At 40.0% G+C, this 17,382-nt stretch overlaps 1 protein-coding gene across 1 annotated transcript in view; it reads right to left on the bottom strand.

Annotated features, from left to right (window-relative positions):
- Positions 1-17,382, bottom strand: part of plxdc2b (plexin domain containing 2b) — a 110,996-nt gene that overhangs the window by 16,099 nt on the left and 77,515 nt on the right. Inside the window, exons 6-9 of the mRNA XM_006795050.3 lie at positions 14,807-14,925; positions 12,585-12,684; positions 7,017-7,112; positions 6,791-6,872 (exon numbers count right to left, since the gene is read on the bottom strand). Coding sequence (XP_006795113.2) covers positions 6,791-6,872; positions 7,017-7,112; positions 12,585-12,684; positions 14,807-14,925 — 397 coding nt within the window. The remainder of the gene's footprint in view (positions 1-6,790; positions 6,873-7,016; positions 7,113-12,584; positions 12,685-14,806; positions 14,926-17,382) is intronic.

The following is a 17,382-nucleotide window of genomic DNA, read 5'->3' as shown; positions in this document are numbered from 1 at the left end:
TGTCTCGACAGTCAGATTCTGTTCAGCTGTGTTCCACAAATGTATCCAATCTACTCCTGTGTATATATTATCTGCGTGAGCCTGTCCTTAATTTTTAGTTACAGACGTGTGTTAAGTTTGATTTGTTGCAAGGCCTCACCAATAAAGCTGTTCTGAGTCGTGCATTTGGGTCATTCCCTTCCTGCCACACTGCTGAACCTGAAGCTTTTACTGTCTAACATTGGGCTGATCTAATATCTCTGTTTGGTTGTACTCGCTTTTCCTCTCTCTTTATACTTAACTTTTAATGCTGATTTACGTTTTCTAAAACACTAGCTTGATGGAAAGTGGAAAAGGAAAAAGGAAGACTAAAATGAAACAAAAATTCTCACTGTAATCAAACTCAAGATGCTGCTATCCCAAACAGGCCAACAGTCTATCCCCAAATTTCACATTTCAAGCCTAAAAAGAGGCTTTGTGGCTCTTGTCAGGCTTTCTAAAAAGCGCTGCATAATTATTTTCCAAGCTGAGTCATATTCCTCATGGTTGTAAGTACAACGAAGCTGAGTGCCTCCTCTAAACATTCATAGTGTAATTTAAGCTAAGATCAATAATGCCTTTAGGTTTGTCTACTTTGAAGCAAGCTGGGAAGAAAATATCTACACCTCCCACTCCCTGCCACCCTCTGAGCTTTGAATTCAAGGAGCTTAAAGGGGAAATTGCGAAGGTCTGTGAGTGGGAAGTTCAAGGGGTCATGAGGCCTTGGGATAAGGGTCCTGCTGAGTCAACTATGCGTAACCATACGATTTGAAAAGACAGACAGCAATCGAGGCAACAGCTACTAATCTTGCCTGCTGTAAAGGATAAAAATTATAACTCGCTTGCTGGTGAGCTCGCCATCATCCTGTCTGTCTACGCTCTCAAAGGATTTTCTGTGTGGAAGAAAAAGTTAGCATGCAAAGCAGGAAACCCACTCGCTCTGACATGCACACGGATAAAAACAACCTACGACCAGCTCGCAAGGCAGAAACACGGCAGTTCAAAGAACGATAGCAGTGGTATCTCTGCTTTGTGCTGCAGGGACACTATGAGCCCAAAAGGATCTCATGCATCCCCAGCAGGCCCCATTTCTCTAGAGAACATATTGTTATGGTAATGACTTTATCAGAAGAAGTCCATTTTCATCTTTCTACCTCTTTAATCATCCCATTTCTTTTACCCCAATCCCAAAAAAAATCACTCCATCTGTTCAATCAGGCGAGACAGATTCCTCTTCTTAATCCCCCATTTCCCCCCGGCTGCTTTTCCCCCCTGAGAGGGCAGCGGAGCAGCCAGAACGAGGCGCGATATTACTGAGCAGGTCTGGTCTAACCTGTCTCTAAAAGGAGCTCGTGGCTTTGTTTCTTCTCAATGGCATCCATCTCAGCCGGTTGCCATCTAAGACAGCGAGCCCACAGCGCTTTAATTAGAAATGGGCTGAGGTGCTTCATTTAAATATAAATAAACCCATGAGGTGAATATTTCTGCTCAGGTTTTCAACAATCACAGCAGGATGGCTGGATCGTGATATTAGGTTTCATTCTGACTCACTTAGAGGGAGTTATTCCTTGCATGACAGAAATGATTATAAAACCGTTTTTAACCCTTTAAATTTTCATATAATCAAATCATTGTGATGCATTTTTTTCAGTACATGTCTGTCAGGATAATTGTCTCTCTCTCTCTCTTTCTCTTGCTGATTATCCCACTGTGGAAGGTTCAAGAAGAAAACTACAAGCTGTCTGCCAACAGCTTGTAGTTTTCTCTCAGCATAGGCTGTTTACCCCTGAGAGCAGTATTACTTTAACATTATGGAGGGAACATTAGATGATGGTGACAGTTCATTCTGCTCTCAGTGATTTACTTTTAGAGAGAAATGTATTCATAGGAAGTTTATCACTTTGCTACACTTTGCTAGTACCAGGTTGGACCCCTTTTACCTTCAGAACTGCCTTTATTCTTCATATTCAACAAGGTCCAAAAGCATGATCTTAAAACAGCTTTAACTCTTGGACCAGTCTCGCCGGACCATATGTCATGATAGCATCACACAGCTGCTGCAGATTTGTTGGCTGAACACATGCATGATGTGAATCTTCCATTTTACCACATCCCAAGGGTGCTCTGTTGGATTGAGATCTGGTGACTGTGGAGGCCATTTGAGTACAGAGAACTCAAGAAACCCATATGAGATAATTGTGCTTGATGCTGACATCATAAGATGGGTATGCTGTGGTCATAAAGGGATGGACATGGACAACAATACTAAGTGTGGGATTTAAAAAAGTTCAGTTGGTGCTAAGGGTCCCAAAGTGTAAATCCATCTTGTCAACTTGATTGTGTCAATATTTGACCCTACCATTTGAATGCTGCAGCAGAAATCAAGACTCATCAAATCAGATGTTTTTCTAATCTTCTATCATCCAATCTTGGTGAGCCTGTAAAAACTGCAACCTCAGCTTCCTGTTCTTAGCTGACAGGAGTGGAACCCAGCGTGGCGGCCCACCTTGGTTGCTGTTGCCTTCCTGTCAGCTCAAAGCAGTGGATGCTATCCTCTGGCGTCTACATGCCTACATGCAGTGAGTTCCTGCCATGTGATTGGCTGATTAGATGTTTGGGTTAATGAGCAGCTGAACAGGTGCAAATAAAAATGTGTGTGCTACTCTTAGATTAATGAAAACACACCTGTAGTTTATTACTTTCTGGTTTTGCTTCATTAGTAAACTTTGCTTAGAATTTACTTTAAAGTAAAGCAGGACTTTTGAGATCTAAAATCTCAGACTGGCGAGCCTGTGTGCCGTTTCACGTAAAAACTATAGAGGAACAATTTGGTGTGAGGCTACCACAAATTAAAATTCAACATTCGTCTCCTTAACACCCATTTGTGATGCACACCAGCTGTGTTTTTTTAGGTAAACAAATCCCTGCACCTCTAAGCACATCAGCATTCAGAGGCTCTGGCACGTACGGCCCACTGTGATCCTCCACGGCAATGTCTGTCATGCTTTATTAACCCACTTTAGTCCACATCAGCCACAGCAAACTGATTCACCTTGTAACTTAGCATGAAAGAGGCGCCAGGCTCTCACCTTCACAGCACTCCACGGTGCGATCAGTCTGTTAGGGACGTTCCCTTTAAATTTCAGCTCCTTTCATTAACCCCCAGAGCCAGCGAGGCTGCCACAGTTTTTAATTAGTGCGTGTTTAAAGCATGTTTGCCTTTTTCAAATGAAATGGCTGAAGGATACAAAGGGCAGAGTGATGCTGAACAGTTAGATATTAACACAGTAGGAAAGCTAATTAAAATGCTGCTTAATGAGGTCCCTGCTACAGGCGTACAGTATCTCTCCACCGCATCCATAAACCGCTGAACAGAAAAGCAGTTTTTCATATCATTGAACTGTAAATTAGATTGTCTTTGTCAAAGGGGAGGGCATTCAAAATGCAAAACAGAGGGGAAGTCAACTCCCAATACCCCTTCGAAGTCCAAAATAACAATTCCCAGCGGACAGAGCAGAAGAGCTGCACATTTCATTAAGTACTCCAAATAAATAATTAGTCCAAAGGAAAAGATTGGCAGATGAACGCTCACGAATTAAGGAGTTTAAAATGCAGCGGCGCAGGAAAAGAAGCGATTGTAGCTCGAAAGGTCAAACGGCAAAACCCCCGAAACACTGACGACAATCTCCGAAAATATTTTCAACAAAATAAAAATGCAGAAAAGCAGACACCCATTGACAGTCAGGTCCGAGCTTCCTTAACTTACAGGGAAGATAAACTCCTCCACCATCTATCCTCGGTGTCTGTTTAACTCAGACCTTTCTATTTGATAAAATAAAACCCACCACAGCTCACATTTCAGCTGTCAGGAAATTCTGGGGAGGAACGCCAACACTTCTTTAGCAGCTCAAATATTTACTTTTGTTTGAAATGATAAAAAGTAGAGCAAAGGTTGGCAGAACAGGTGTGAACTGAATGAATGTCGGAGTGAGTCGCTTTCTCTTCCAAAGACTACAACCAACTGCCGCGTAGCATAAATGTGAAGCTGCCTGATTAAATTAAAACCTAACGCACAGGTTTTTCAGAATAATCACATTATATTACTATATGTAAATCTGTGATCCAAATATATATGTTTGGATAAAATTTTACCAACAAGTCCCTCTAGACCCACGTGAAGTGTACACGTGGGGGATTCTGCAGTAGTCAGTGGATATGTGGAACAATAAATTCACATTTAAGTGGAAAAATTAACAGTTCATTAACTGCAATGGATAAACAGACCTCCAAAAGTATTGTATAAATTAAAAATATTAAAAGAGAAAAGGTCAAAGAAAGCTGAAAAAGAAGGGCTGAAATAAAAAGTACAATTAGACTCACGGCTATATTTGATAATAGTGCCAATAAATTAAATAACTTCCATCGTCTGTCCTTCCATCCATTTCTTGGTTTTCACTAAGGCTTCAGTCCTGGGGGGCAGCACTTTAAGCAGACACCCAGACTTCCCTCTTCCTGGCCCCATGCCTGATGAGGCACTGGATGGATGTCTACAAGACTGTGAATCTCTGTCTGTGTTTCTATTGTAATGCCCATAGTGACTTACCTAAAGCTAAAGAAAATTACAAAAATAATTACAAAATACACAAATATAATAAAATATAATAATGCTGCCTGACAAAACCCTCCCAGCGATTTGTGTGTCCTGATGGTCTAAAACCAGAGAGCTTTTGCAAATTTGTTGAGACAGCGAGCTAAAAAGTTGGAAACTGTTCTTTAACAGCACAGATGATTGGGATTCACTATCCTGACCAAGGATTTTTGGCAAGCAGACTGAAGCAGCTGGGAATCTAACAATTACTAGTAGACCTGATCTGATATAACTGAATGTAAACCAATCAAGTAACTTTCACTTGATCAGATTTCATTACATTTAATGTTCTACACTGTGCTTACATAATACAATTAAACAGAAAATTTAAATGTAATTAAATGAGTTAAACTCAGCAGTTTAATGTATGGAACTGTGGTCCCCCCTAAAAAAGTCAGACTAAAAATTAAAACAGCACGTTCATGATAAAAGGTGTTGAACAACAGACAGTGTTGTATATACAGTGTACACCTCCATTTTTAGCTTTTCCATACCAGTTTCAATTGTAGTAAAAAATACCTTTTTGTGAGTATAAGGGATGTCACTTTGGATTTCAGGCATGAAGTGAGGAGCTTTTTTTGCTTTGTTTGCCTTCTCTCACCCCAACCGGTCGCAGCAGATGGCCGCCCCTCCCTGAGCCGGGTTCTGCCGGAGGTTTCTTCCTGTTAAAAGGGAGTTTTTCCTTCCCACTGTCGCCAAAGTGCTTGCTCATAGGGGGTCATATGATTGTTGGGCTTTTCTCTCTGTATCTATGAAGCGCCTTGAGGCGACATTTGTTGTGATTTGGCGCTATATAAATGAAATTGAATTGAATTGAATTTTATTATTTGCTTCGAGCCCTGTGTACAGGAGCTGCATGCTAAAAGATCTTTTGTTAAAAGGGTTGGCGTAATAAGCAAATGCTTCAGCCAATACCTTTTGATTAGCCTTGTCTCATGCTTTCTTGCTTTGTGGTAAATCTTTGTTCTGTCTTCACTGAGATATTTGAATGCTAATCAATAAACATATCAATGTAGAATGTAGGAGCAGAAGACAATTTAAAGTGGCTACCTGATAGCACTCGCCTTCAACAACCACAACCAGCTGCTTCTTATACTGGCATGTGGGGTTCTGGTCCGCTTTAAACATGCTTCTAATGTCTAGTTATTGTTTGGACATGGGTATCATTCCTAACTGACCAATCATCATGTAATGATCATAGCGTTTGTATGTTCACCATCTCCTCCTAGACAAATGGGCCATTCTTGAGGAAACTTTGTATAAACCTTGCCTATGGCACTGTGAGAGCCAAAAATTACACAGCAGGCACAAATATTTTATACAAATTCTACATATTTATTAGTATTAGTATTTAGCATTGGGGTTTTCTCTGTTTTCTGTGTATCATTGTAGGGTTACAATGCAAATCCAACTGTTGTGATTTGGCGCTATATAAATAAAATCATATTGAAAATTGAATTGTAGTTTTAGGGCTAGGCTGCTTTATGATAAATGACGATGTAAAAAAAATAAAGGATATAATAAATGGAGAGAAAAACATTACAAATACAATGAAAACTCAAAAGCAAGTCTTAAAAGATGAATGGGTCTGCTGCTTTTTAAAGGCATCCAGAGTGTCCACAGGTTTTTAGTTTAACAGGAGACAGCTTCAGTTTAGGAGCCAAAAAAGGCACAGCTAAAGGCACATCCTGCCTTTAGTTTGAGTCTGGAGGGAGGGACAATCTCATAAATTTGCAGTGCATTTTTAATGCCCCCATGTGCTCGACCATGTGGAGCCCTAAAAATTATCCCGTGTAGCTTAAAACTGCTGAAGCCAACATAAAGAGAAGAAGAGTGGTGATATCATGAGACCCCTTTGAAGGCCTAGTCAGAAGATTAGCTGCTGCATTCTCGCTTATTTACACAGGCAAAAAGTATGTGCACTTTGCCTATGTGCTAGGCAAGTTTTAATGGTTCAGTTCAATTCAATTTAGTGCTAATTCACAAACAAAATTCACCTCGAGGTGCTTTATATTGTAAGGTAAAGATGCTACAATAATTGCCTGTGAGAACATACTAGGTGGAAATGTGAAAAGGACAATAAAAGATGTCTTTTGTAAGAGTAAAAATGTTCTTATATCCAACCTGTTGAGCCGATGGCACCAGCTACAGTTGAAGCTGATCTGTGAGGAGATGCAGGAGCTACAGCTGGTGAACTGCAAGCAGGCTGCAGTGGAGAAAGGTTAAAAAAGAGGAAACAGTTTATGCAGTCAATAGCCAACTAGACACATGGCCAAGGAAAAGTATAATATAAGGAATTTACTCAGGAGTCTATATCAAACAAAAAACAGTTACTATTAATTCTGCTTACTGGGTAAAGGCATCATTTCCACAGCTGTAGAGTTGGTGATCTTTGTCTTAGTCAGCTCCACACGGTGGTACTCATAGATCGTCCTCCGCCTCACATCTAGATTTTAAAGGAAAAAAAAAAGACTGAGTGAGAAAGCAGCAAAGCCACCATCGCAAATCCTCCAAATGCCGAGATAAAAACTGGGACAAGTTATCCCTACAGAAAGAGGAAAGAGAGTGGGAGGCAGAATCGGGTCATATGGGATGCTACCACAGCACTTTATTTCTCCCCTCTCGTTGTGCCCAAAGTGTCAGACCACGACTTGGCAATGGACGGTAGCAATTTCCCCCGGGAGCTGATATCAATCAGACCCTGTTGAAAGGCTGCCTTCCCAGTCATCTGTAACAGCGAGCCATCAGCCAGGGCATGATGGAGCAATTGATTAGATATATCATTGACTCTCATTGCATTCTGGCCCTTATAACTCATATCGGCTGGAGTACAATGGGCTGTCTGGGCCATGCGTCTTTGCTACCATAAGTGGAAAAAAGACCAGAGCAGTAGCTTGACAAATGTAATGATTGTGCCTTCCTGCTGTTAATGCATGGATTATTTCAAACTCTAATTAGATTTTTATATGACTTTTCTGTGCAGGCGCCCCAGGAATACAGCAGTAAATCTGTACTGGATCGCACTGAGGTGCACTGCAGTGCGTACAGAGACAATGCACAATGCATGACATTCTTTATCGCACTTGTATTTGCTTGGGCAATGAGCTACAAAATGAAATTCAATACATAAAACTGTGGCTGTGGAATATATATAGCAAGTAAATCCCTTAAAATCTAATATATTTCCAACTGGTAAAACTGTGTTAAAGTTAAAGCTATTCAGCTTAAGCTTATTAAGTTATTAAGGTGTGAAGATTGATGCTACTCTCGTGTCTGCCTATTAAACATGGCCTAGCTCAGTTTAACATAGCAAGAACACCGAAAGCAGTTAGCCCAACTCTGTGTGAAGCTACCAAAACCTGCTGCCTACCAGCACCTCTAGAGCTCACTTAATAACATGATTGTTTAATCCCCACAAAAAAGTTATGGTTTTAATGTGCTGGGCTTTTGCTAAGCTAAACTAAGCTAGGCTAGGCTAAGCTAACTAATTAGATACATTTTACATTACTGGTTTTGCCCAGCTTATTAGTTATATTCAAAACACAGCCAATGTTAACACACAGTACATTAGAAAGAAAAGGGGGCAGGAAAAGCAACTTAAATAAAAAGTAAATAATTTATGTCAAATTTTGATTACTCGTATGGCAAAGATTGTCACATTATTTCCTGTTATCATTGTGTATGATAAATCCTGATTTGTAATCCAAAGAAATTTAATCCAACTCTTGTTGCTTCTTTAGATTAAGTCAGTTACATAGCACCACAAAAGTCCTTTAACTTTTACAACACCCTTGCATTTGACACATTTGAATAACTTCTCTGCACTAGGTTCCTTTTTTTCCACTTGACTGAGAGACTCTTGGTGTGGAAAGAGTTGTGCCCCTCATGTGGTGCGACACTGTTTCCTTGCAGACTGCTTATTTTGATTACAGACAGGACGGCTGATCAAAGCAGCAAAATGTGAGCCAGCTCAGCCCAACCTGAGAATACAACCGCCCTTCCTTTCCCCTCCTCTGCTCCCCTGGTGATTGACTTCCTTTTGCCTACAGCTAAAGGATTATCAGGTGCCTAATGGTGTGGTTAGGGCCAGAGAGAGGTCATTTCCACAGCCTAAGGCTGCTGATGTCTGGGCAGGCTGTATAGCTTCTCCGATCTGTGGTTTAAGGTGATAAGAAGCTACAAATTAAATCAATTATAGCCTGGTCTCAACAACAACATAAATAACACCTAATGAGAATTTAGCTACCTTCAGTGATACTGTCAGACAAAGCCCAGTTTGCATAAATGTGTCATCAATTATGTAAAAAAAAAGCTTAGTTAAATCATCTTCAAACATCCTGAAAAGACAGTAAACAGTGATGCTAACCTGGACTGTAATTCTTTTTTCAATTGCACATTTTAGAAACCTGATTTAATAGTTAGAAGACTTTTTATTGAGCATTAATGAATGCAAACAGAATACCACAGATTTCTCTAGTTTACACGGATTAAATAATCCAGGTACAGAAACAAAGATCTGAAAATGGCTGAGGTGGTTTTGGCTTCATTTTAAGAGTGACTAATGATAAAGTCTAACCTAGCATTAAAAGCATATTACAGCCTGTGTTGTAATAAGTGCTTGCATCTGACCTGTTAATTACACAGGACACCCACAAATATATTCACTCATCGCTTCCTTTACTGGATGGGCTGTGGGTTGGTCTGCCCATGGGTAAAAATTTATTGAGCTTAAAAAATGCAATAATGTTGTATAATCTAACTGGCTGCAGGCAAACTTTTTTTTTTTGCATTTTCCCCCTATATTATTATGACCTAATGCACTTTATGGAGCATCCATTAGAATACATTTATTTATTTGTCATGACAAGGTTGTGAAAATATGTCAAAATGTATTACCAGGACGTTCAGCTTGATTGGAATAGCATGCTATGACTTCTGGTAGAAATTCATTGTATGGTTTTTTTTTGTTTTTTTTAGGAATTTCTCCAAATTTTCTTGTCCTTTTCTTTTAATGGAAAGGACAAGCGAGAGCTCATCTCTTCTTAAGGTTTTAAGTTGTAAGATTACAGGGTTTAACTGCCAGTAGATCACGCCACATAGTTGCTATTAGGTGTTGTTGTTAGCTCTTGTTCCCTCCTGATAGCTGGTGATGGGTTCGAATGGCATTATCAGCTAAAAATAGTCACTGCAGAATATAAAATGTTGGCACATGGCTCATGTTGTGTGATCTGGAGTACAGATTGATCAAAAGTCTAATATTTTTTTGGATTTCACTTTAAAAACTGCTCTATCAGCAGTATATTTTGCAGCCTGCACTTCTATTGTATGAGCAAGAACAAAGGGAGACTTGATGTAACATATAAACTATTCCCATACATCATCCTAATTTTTTCATGACTACTGCTGATTTGTTCTTTTTCTAAAGGTTAGTCCCTTTTCCCTATTAAAGGTCATTTCAAATAGTTTTCTTTATTATTATGAAAGATCTCTGATTGTACAGGCAATATCGTTCAATTTCTCCACAGGGTCTTGCTGTGCAGTTTATAAAGAACATCAGGCCCTTTGGACTGACAGGTGCAGGATGCAAATACTGCCCTTTTTCTTCAAACATGGACATGAGTCAGTGCACTCTGCAAATACCATCTGTGAGAAAACAAAGCCTTGTTTGTTTCAGCTAATGCAAGAGTTTGATTTCTTTACAGTGACTGCAGACGGGTGATATTCACAAAAGCCCTCCTATGGCTATTGAATAGTCATGGACTAAAACTAAAGAGGTTCATAATTTGTCAGACAAAGATGCAGTTTTTGTAGTTTTACCTCTGTACACAACCACAGTGGATTTTAAATCAAACAATAAAAATATGATTTAAGTCTTGACTTTCAGTTTTAATTCAAGGAGTTTTTACAAAAATTTTGCATGAACAGTTTAGGAATTAGAGCCATTTTTATTCACAATCCTAATTTTGCAATGTCAATGTCAATGTGACTGTGTTTACCTTCAGTTGCTGCTTGCGGGTCTCTCTGCATCCGTTTAATAACTGAAAAGCATGCTCCATTGGGTCGAGATCAGGTGACTGACTTGGCCACTGAAGAATGTCCCATTTCTTTGCCTACAGAAATTCGTGATGCTTCTGCAGTGTGCCCTGGGTTAATATCCAAGTTTGCTATCTTAAAATGGACCACTCTATAAAAATATTCAGAAAGAGTTCATGCAAAATCTGCATTTTAACCATCACATCTGTTTGACTTAAAATTCACTGCGGTGAATTTATCAAAATTTAAGCTGTGTCTTTATGAATCTAACAATATTTCTTTTTTGTTTTGGTCAAAATCTAAAGTACAGCAGCAGAAATGTGTGTTTGTCTCCTTTCCGCTAGGAAAATTTTTAAAAATGTTTTTTATTTACAACCCATTTTCAGGATTTAGGTTTCAAAACAAAATTATAAAGTGAGGAATGAATTTAATGATAGATGATCAAATCTGTCAGGGATAGCTGTGGTTTAATTTATTGCTTGAAATCGGATTTGGTTCTGTCTTTGTCCTTTAATGTTTGGAAACTCGTGACGAATTTCAAGTAGTAGAGCTACATATGATCCGTGCAACGACAGCTTTGTATGATTTAAATATGGGCAAGAAAAACATACGTCTGAGTCGAAAAGAAGTACAGTTTCCTCATTTTGATGCCACCACCGAAACTGTTTTAGCATTCTGGTTTTCCTGATAGAAATGAAGTATCTGCCATAAAGACAAGAACACACACTCCTCGGAGACACGAGTTATGTTCGACACAACACCTCAGTCTCAATATGCTTCCATTCAAGATTTCATCACTCCACAGCCCAGCAGTTGCACACATTGGTTTCATCATGCTGTGTCAGAGGCATCAAAGACAGTTTGGTTTATAAAGTCTAGGAGGACTGTGCTAACTGGTTTGATATTCAAATCTCTCAGTGCCAACTGCAGCCTTCTGCAAAGAGATCCTCTATGAAAGACCCTGGGACATGCCAGAAAACAAAGTTGGAAACTCTTACCAAGCCAAGAGGATGTGTTTTTTTGTGAGATTTATCTTACTCAAACTAAACTTACAAAACAACCCCTCTCACTACATACTGCGGAGAACATAAAGCTGCCGCTGAAAGGATGAAAAAAGGCCCGAGATATTAACTTTGACAAATAAACGCTATCCAAGTTTCACAGATGTAATCACAACACCATTTAAATTACTGAATAAATCACCTTTGACAACTCATTATTGCAGCAGACTTTGAATCAGAGCCGGTGAGAGCGAGAGAGTCGGACTCTGAATGAAAAGGTTTGAAGTGTTTCTCCTGCATTTGCTTTAAATGTAATGGGCTTAAATTACAGTAACTGGAAATAAAAAGAAAGAAAGAAACAGGCAGATGTGGAGCTGTGCCCACTGAGGCTGAAGAGCAGTGGGGAGAAAAGGTGGTGACAAGCTGGAGCTAAAGCCAAACGGACGAGGCTGAACTGAGAGCTGTGACACAAAGTTAAACTCTTAATACACTAACTGAAATGTAACCTTTGGCTAAGCTCCTGTTTTTATTTACAGTTTTATTTATGCTTTGTAGTTTGTTTTTCTCACGTTTCCTCATGAACGACTTTGAGTACTAAGAAAAAGAGGCTTTAAAAGAAATAAAGAGCTATAATGAGCTGCTACGAAAACCCTGAAATCTGATATAATAGCATTTCGCTTGCCACAAATGCTACACAGACATTGATCCAGTCCTGAATTGTTTTTTATACCTCTACGTAGCTCACGAGCTAGTCAGAATCCCATTTTTCAGAGCTACTCTACAATGTGAACTCCAAACATAGTGCAAAGACAGCATGTGGATTTATCCAGATACTTTAATATGCACAAGAAATTTTAGGGCATTGAATTGATTTTGAGACTCACTGGGTATCTGCTGGATCTTGTGGACCAACACAAAGGCGTCAGACAGGCCAACTTTCACCGGGTGATTGACAGAGCTGATCTGTGACACCTCAACGGGGATCTGAAATAGAAAAAGGGAAATCATTACCATGACCACGAAGATCAGTCTGAGACAGGCTGAGAAATGCAAACAGGCCACAGCAGCGTAGAAGTGCTGACAACCTCCTTTAGGAATCTGCTGAGGCAACATGCTACTTCAATATGCATATGGCTATCTTTGGAGCATAGGATAAACATTTCAGGCACAGATGGGACAGAAATGAGCAACAGCTTTGTGAAGACTTACAAATAGAAAAACAGAAGTCTATATACGGTAAAATGTAGTATTTTGATCGTACACACTAATTCAGAAAAGCAGCTAAATGCAACAAAAGTTTGTATGGAGGAGGAATTTAAAGTGACATAAAGTACATAGTAGCTCAGCTGTACTCAACATCAATTCGTAATCATCCAAGTTATGTGCACACAGATCACGACTAATAGTCACACTGCTCTTTTCAGACCCATAATAATGCCAGCCTAATGTGAAACAACAGGAGAAAAAAGTTCAGCAGCCTTCAGATCAGATCCTCTAATAGGTAAAAATAACAAATTACACAAGCGAGCTCGAGCATAAAAGAAGCAGCACTGCTGTTATAACCACTGCAATTATCTTATCATGACTTAGGAAATTTCACACTCCAACAGCGAGCTCTTCAAGTTTTCTTTTCTCTCTCTTCAATTAGGTTGTTTTTCCAAGACATTTTTGAAATGTGGATATTAACGGACACGGTTAGGGCGTGCAGTGACCCAGAGTTTGTAACATTAGTGGAGATTATGCCAAAACCTAATCAAGCATATGGAAAAAGCTAGTAAGGCGTTAACTGATTTTTTTCTTGAGAAGCTGCCATTAAACTTGAGAAACTCATTTTGTTGGCCACTTTGGCATCGCTCCTTTAGTCAAAACACATCAACACTGGGTATTTGTTCACTGAACTAAAACAACGGGGCAGAGCCAAATGTTAGAAATGAGTGATACTGTTAAAAGAAACGTCAGATCATTAGTTTTATTCTTAGACTCTACTACAGGCTTCGTATGCTTTACAGTTCAAAATAATCTGTATCTATCTTATACTGGGCCTCGGTGCAGACCTTGAGTTCATCCTCTGTCTGAAACATTTAAGCTTCTCCTTTAAGCAAACTGTCTTCTGATTGGCTGCCCCTCGTAAGCAGGAGGTTTGAATAGCAGGAGTGTGGGGCTGCTGTTATCTATGACCTCATACAAATCCAAGAGTATAAAAACATTTCACTCGCTGGGCCCACATCCTCGTTTGAGGTTTGACAGCGTTTTAGTTGATAAAGGTGAAGGCTTGGACATGAATTGAGCTGCGGTTTGGGGGAGGCCTCGAAGAGGACTGGCGCGGCTCCCGGGCCTGGCAGATCCCCATGTACTAAATAGACGTTAAGAAGTTCAAGAATTAAAAAGGGGAAGCAGGGTGGGGCATGTAAATGAGAACGAACAGCTTGTAGAACTGGGGGAACATATATAGATGAGAACCAGGAGCGTGTTTGGAGGCGTGGTTCTGCTCCTGAAATTCAGATACTTTATCTCCAATCTGAAGCCTGAGCTTTAGGATTAACACATAACTGGAAACTTTGGTTATCTCGTATAAGATGTATGATGAGCTTCTGCCGATTGAACATCTATAAATAGATTCATCTGAAAATATATGTATGACAGAAAATAGGTAGAAATGCATTAGGGCCACTTAAATGTAAGTAATATTATCTTTTTCTTGATGATTGTGTGTCAGTTTTTCTGAAAATAGCCACTTGAAAGTATCTGGTAAATAAAAATTGGTGTGCAATTTTGAAAAATTTAAATTTACTGGCAATTTTGTCAAGACTTTTAGTTGAAAACAAACCCCAAAAAAGTATAAAAACCATTAGCAGAATGGTAAGAAATCACCGGTGTGATGCTATGTGTTGGAGAGAGATACATTAAGTGGAAAAGAGAACTTAAATTCAGGGACTGGTCCAAGTAGGGGGTGTAATGAAAACTGAATGCTATTTTTTTAATGTTTAGTTCTGACTCTAGAAACAGTGAGGTAAACCACTATCTGACGATGCTGTCAGAAAAAGAAACATAAACAGAAATGAGCGCGGTAAGAAGCCGAGCCTTTGTGAGATCTCGCTGTCCCCACCTCTTTGTAGGCGAAGACGATCCTACCAGTCTTGTGCAATGTGGCCTGGAAAGTGAAACTTCCCAGGCTGTAGTTGTCCTGCAGGTGGACGTGGTCCCACTGCACAACCAGAGCAGTTCCTTAAAGGAGAAAGAAGAGAGAAAAGAAAGAGTGAAAACATTTTCACAGCTTTTGCTAAACAGCATCGGCTAGATTAAAGTAGAACACAGTACCAGTGAATGCAACTGTCTGCATATAGCATGTACTTGTTTTACTCTGTTGCTTTCTCAGATCTAGCGTGAAATGAACTGCTGACTGAGCAAAGACTGAGAATAGAAAAGACATCATTGCAACATCGGTTTGTGTAAAGAGATATGAGTTTGAGGCATTTTTTTCCTGGAATCATTTCCCCCCGGGGTTTCTGTGAGGTGACTGACACTGAAGCAGTGATGTTGAAAAGCTTCGCTGGAGAAAAAAAAGAAACGGCAACGATACTGAAGCTTTTGACAGAACCAAATGAAGGCGTGCCCGTTACTGTGACAGACAGTGTGAGTCGGGCAGTTTTCACCAGAATGAGAGTTTTTCATAAATGACTCTTTCCTAAAGTTACAGAATGAAAGCTGCCAACTGAAAAGGCTCAGAGCAATCGCCAACGTGTAGTAGTACTGAAAAATGAGATGGAAGCAGTGAAGTAGCAACGACAAGACTACTGAACTGATCCAGGTGCAGCTTTTAATGTATAAACACTGGTGAACATCATTGACACCTCTACCAGGTAAACAGAATGCATAGCTTTTGAATAAATGCATAAACAAGGGAACATATATTACACTATAACTTAATTCTGTAACTTCAAATCTTACAAAAGCTGCCAGACAGGACAAGCTTCTTTCCTTCCCACTGTCGACAAAGTTCTGGTTCATAGGGGGTCACCTGATTGGTGGGGTTTTCTCTGTATCAGTGTAGGGTCTTTACCTTACAGTATGAAGCGCCGTGAGACAATTGAATTGAAGTGAACTGATGTTCATTACCAGGAGCCACCACCATGATGCATCGGTTTCATTCGGGGAAGTACTAAATTAGCACCAGACTCACAGCTCTGCCCTCCAGAGAGCCAGCCTCGCATTACTTTTAACCCTATTTTAATTTACTGTGGACTTTGGAGAACCCGCTGATGTGGAAGCCATTCGTCCCCTCAGAGTTAGTCATTTGGCTTGATGCCAGGGCAATAAAGGTTTGTTAATGCGACCAATCAATTTTTCCGTCACACAGACAGAGCAAGTCCATCCAAACTAAAGGCGAGCTTTAGCTTCCCTGCTGGCAGTTTGGAGAGCAGCGGTGACTGGTCGGAAAGGAAACCCCATCATAAATTACATGTGGTTTACTGCATGGCCTCTGGCACTGGACATGGATGCGTCTTGTGTTAAAGGAAGGGGAGGCGGGTTAGACAACAACATGTGACTAATATTTTAACAACCTCGAGGAGAAAGGCATTGAATATACAGTAAGAAGCCAGTGCACTAAATTGCTATTAACTTTTGGCACAGTGGGATTACTCAGTCAGCACGAGTTACGCTTAATATAAGTCTGCTTAAAATGCATTGAGTTCAGGAGGGGAGGCTGACGTGCTATCTGGGGCTGCCTTTCTAAAAATATAGAGTGGGTGAGGAGGTGTGGAGGGAGTACACACTGGCCTTGTTTCCATTTTCAGTTACAAGTTTAACCCGCTGTATGAACAAAGAAGCAAAAAAAAGAAACGAATCCAGCCTGTAACACCAGAATGATTAGGCCATTTTTTGGCTTAGGGAAAAAAAATGAATACATCTGAGGAGTGATGGACAGATGTTCAACAGATGTTGCCAGGAATGCAATGGCAGATTAACAAGACAGTCAAGATGACAGAATTACTGAAGGTAAACATGTGGAGGAGCAATTTCCAGATTCTACTATCCAGTTAAAAACATTTTATATGCACTTTTGTTTCCATAAAGCAACGTAAACTGGCCATATCACAAATTTGATGCAATCTGCCTTAGTTTGCTACAAGTACGAGTAACTCTGACTCCAGCTCAGATGGAAGCCATGCCGCAGAGAAGCTTCTTGGTATCTGATAAAACCAGAAAACCTTGATGAAGATCTCCACTTAAGCAGTTTATCTAGACTGTAATACACTCTTTAGCTTATCCAGTGAGATAATATCAATAGAGACTTCTCCAGGCGATGTCACTCAGGGCCACTTCATTATCCATATGTTGATGCTCTCTCAGCTGCAGCTCACCGAGTGTTTGCCTCATCTGTCTGTCAGCGTATTGATGAGAAAACCCACGCGGACTCTTCTATAACAGCGAGTGTAGTCTGACGTGCTTCCCGGAGCGTTACAGCATTGCAACACTCACATTTGCTGGATTTAGGATGTTTTGAATGGACAAAGACGTTAATCTGATCAATAAGAGGAAATGCTACGGGACTGCACTAATTGTGAGTGACAGATGTGTGTATTCTTGGACATGTTGCTATTCTAGATATACTTTTTCAAGACTGGACAGCCATATCATCCACCTGAAACATGAGAAGTGTAAGGGAGTCATTCAGGATTA

Source organism: Neolamprologus brichardi, chromosome 9 (assembly GCF_056152115.1).
Source record: "Neolamprologus brichardi isolate AB-2024 chromosome 9, ASM5615211v1, whole genome shotgun sequence".
NCBI lineage: Eukaryota > Metazoa > Chordata > Actinopteri > Cichliformes > Cichlidae > Neolamprologus > Neolamprologus brichardi.
This window is presented reverse-complemented; position numbering and strand designations above follow the sequence as displayed.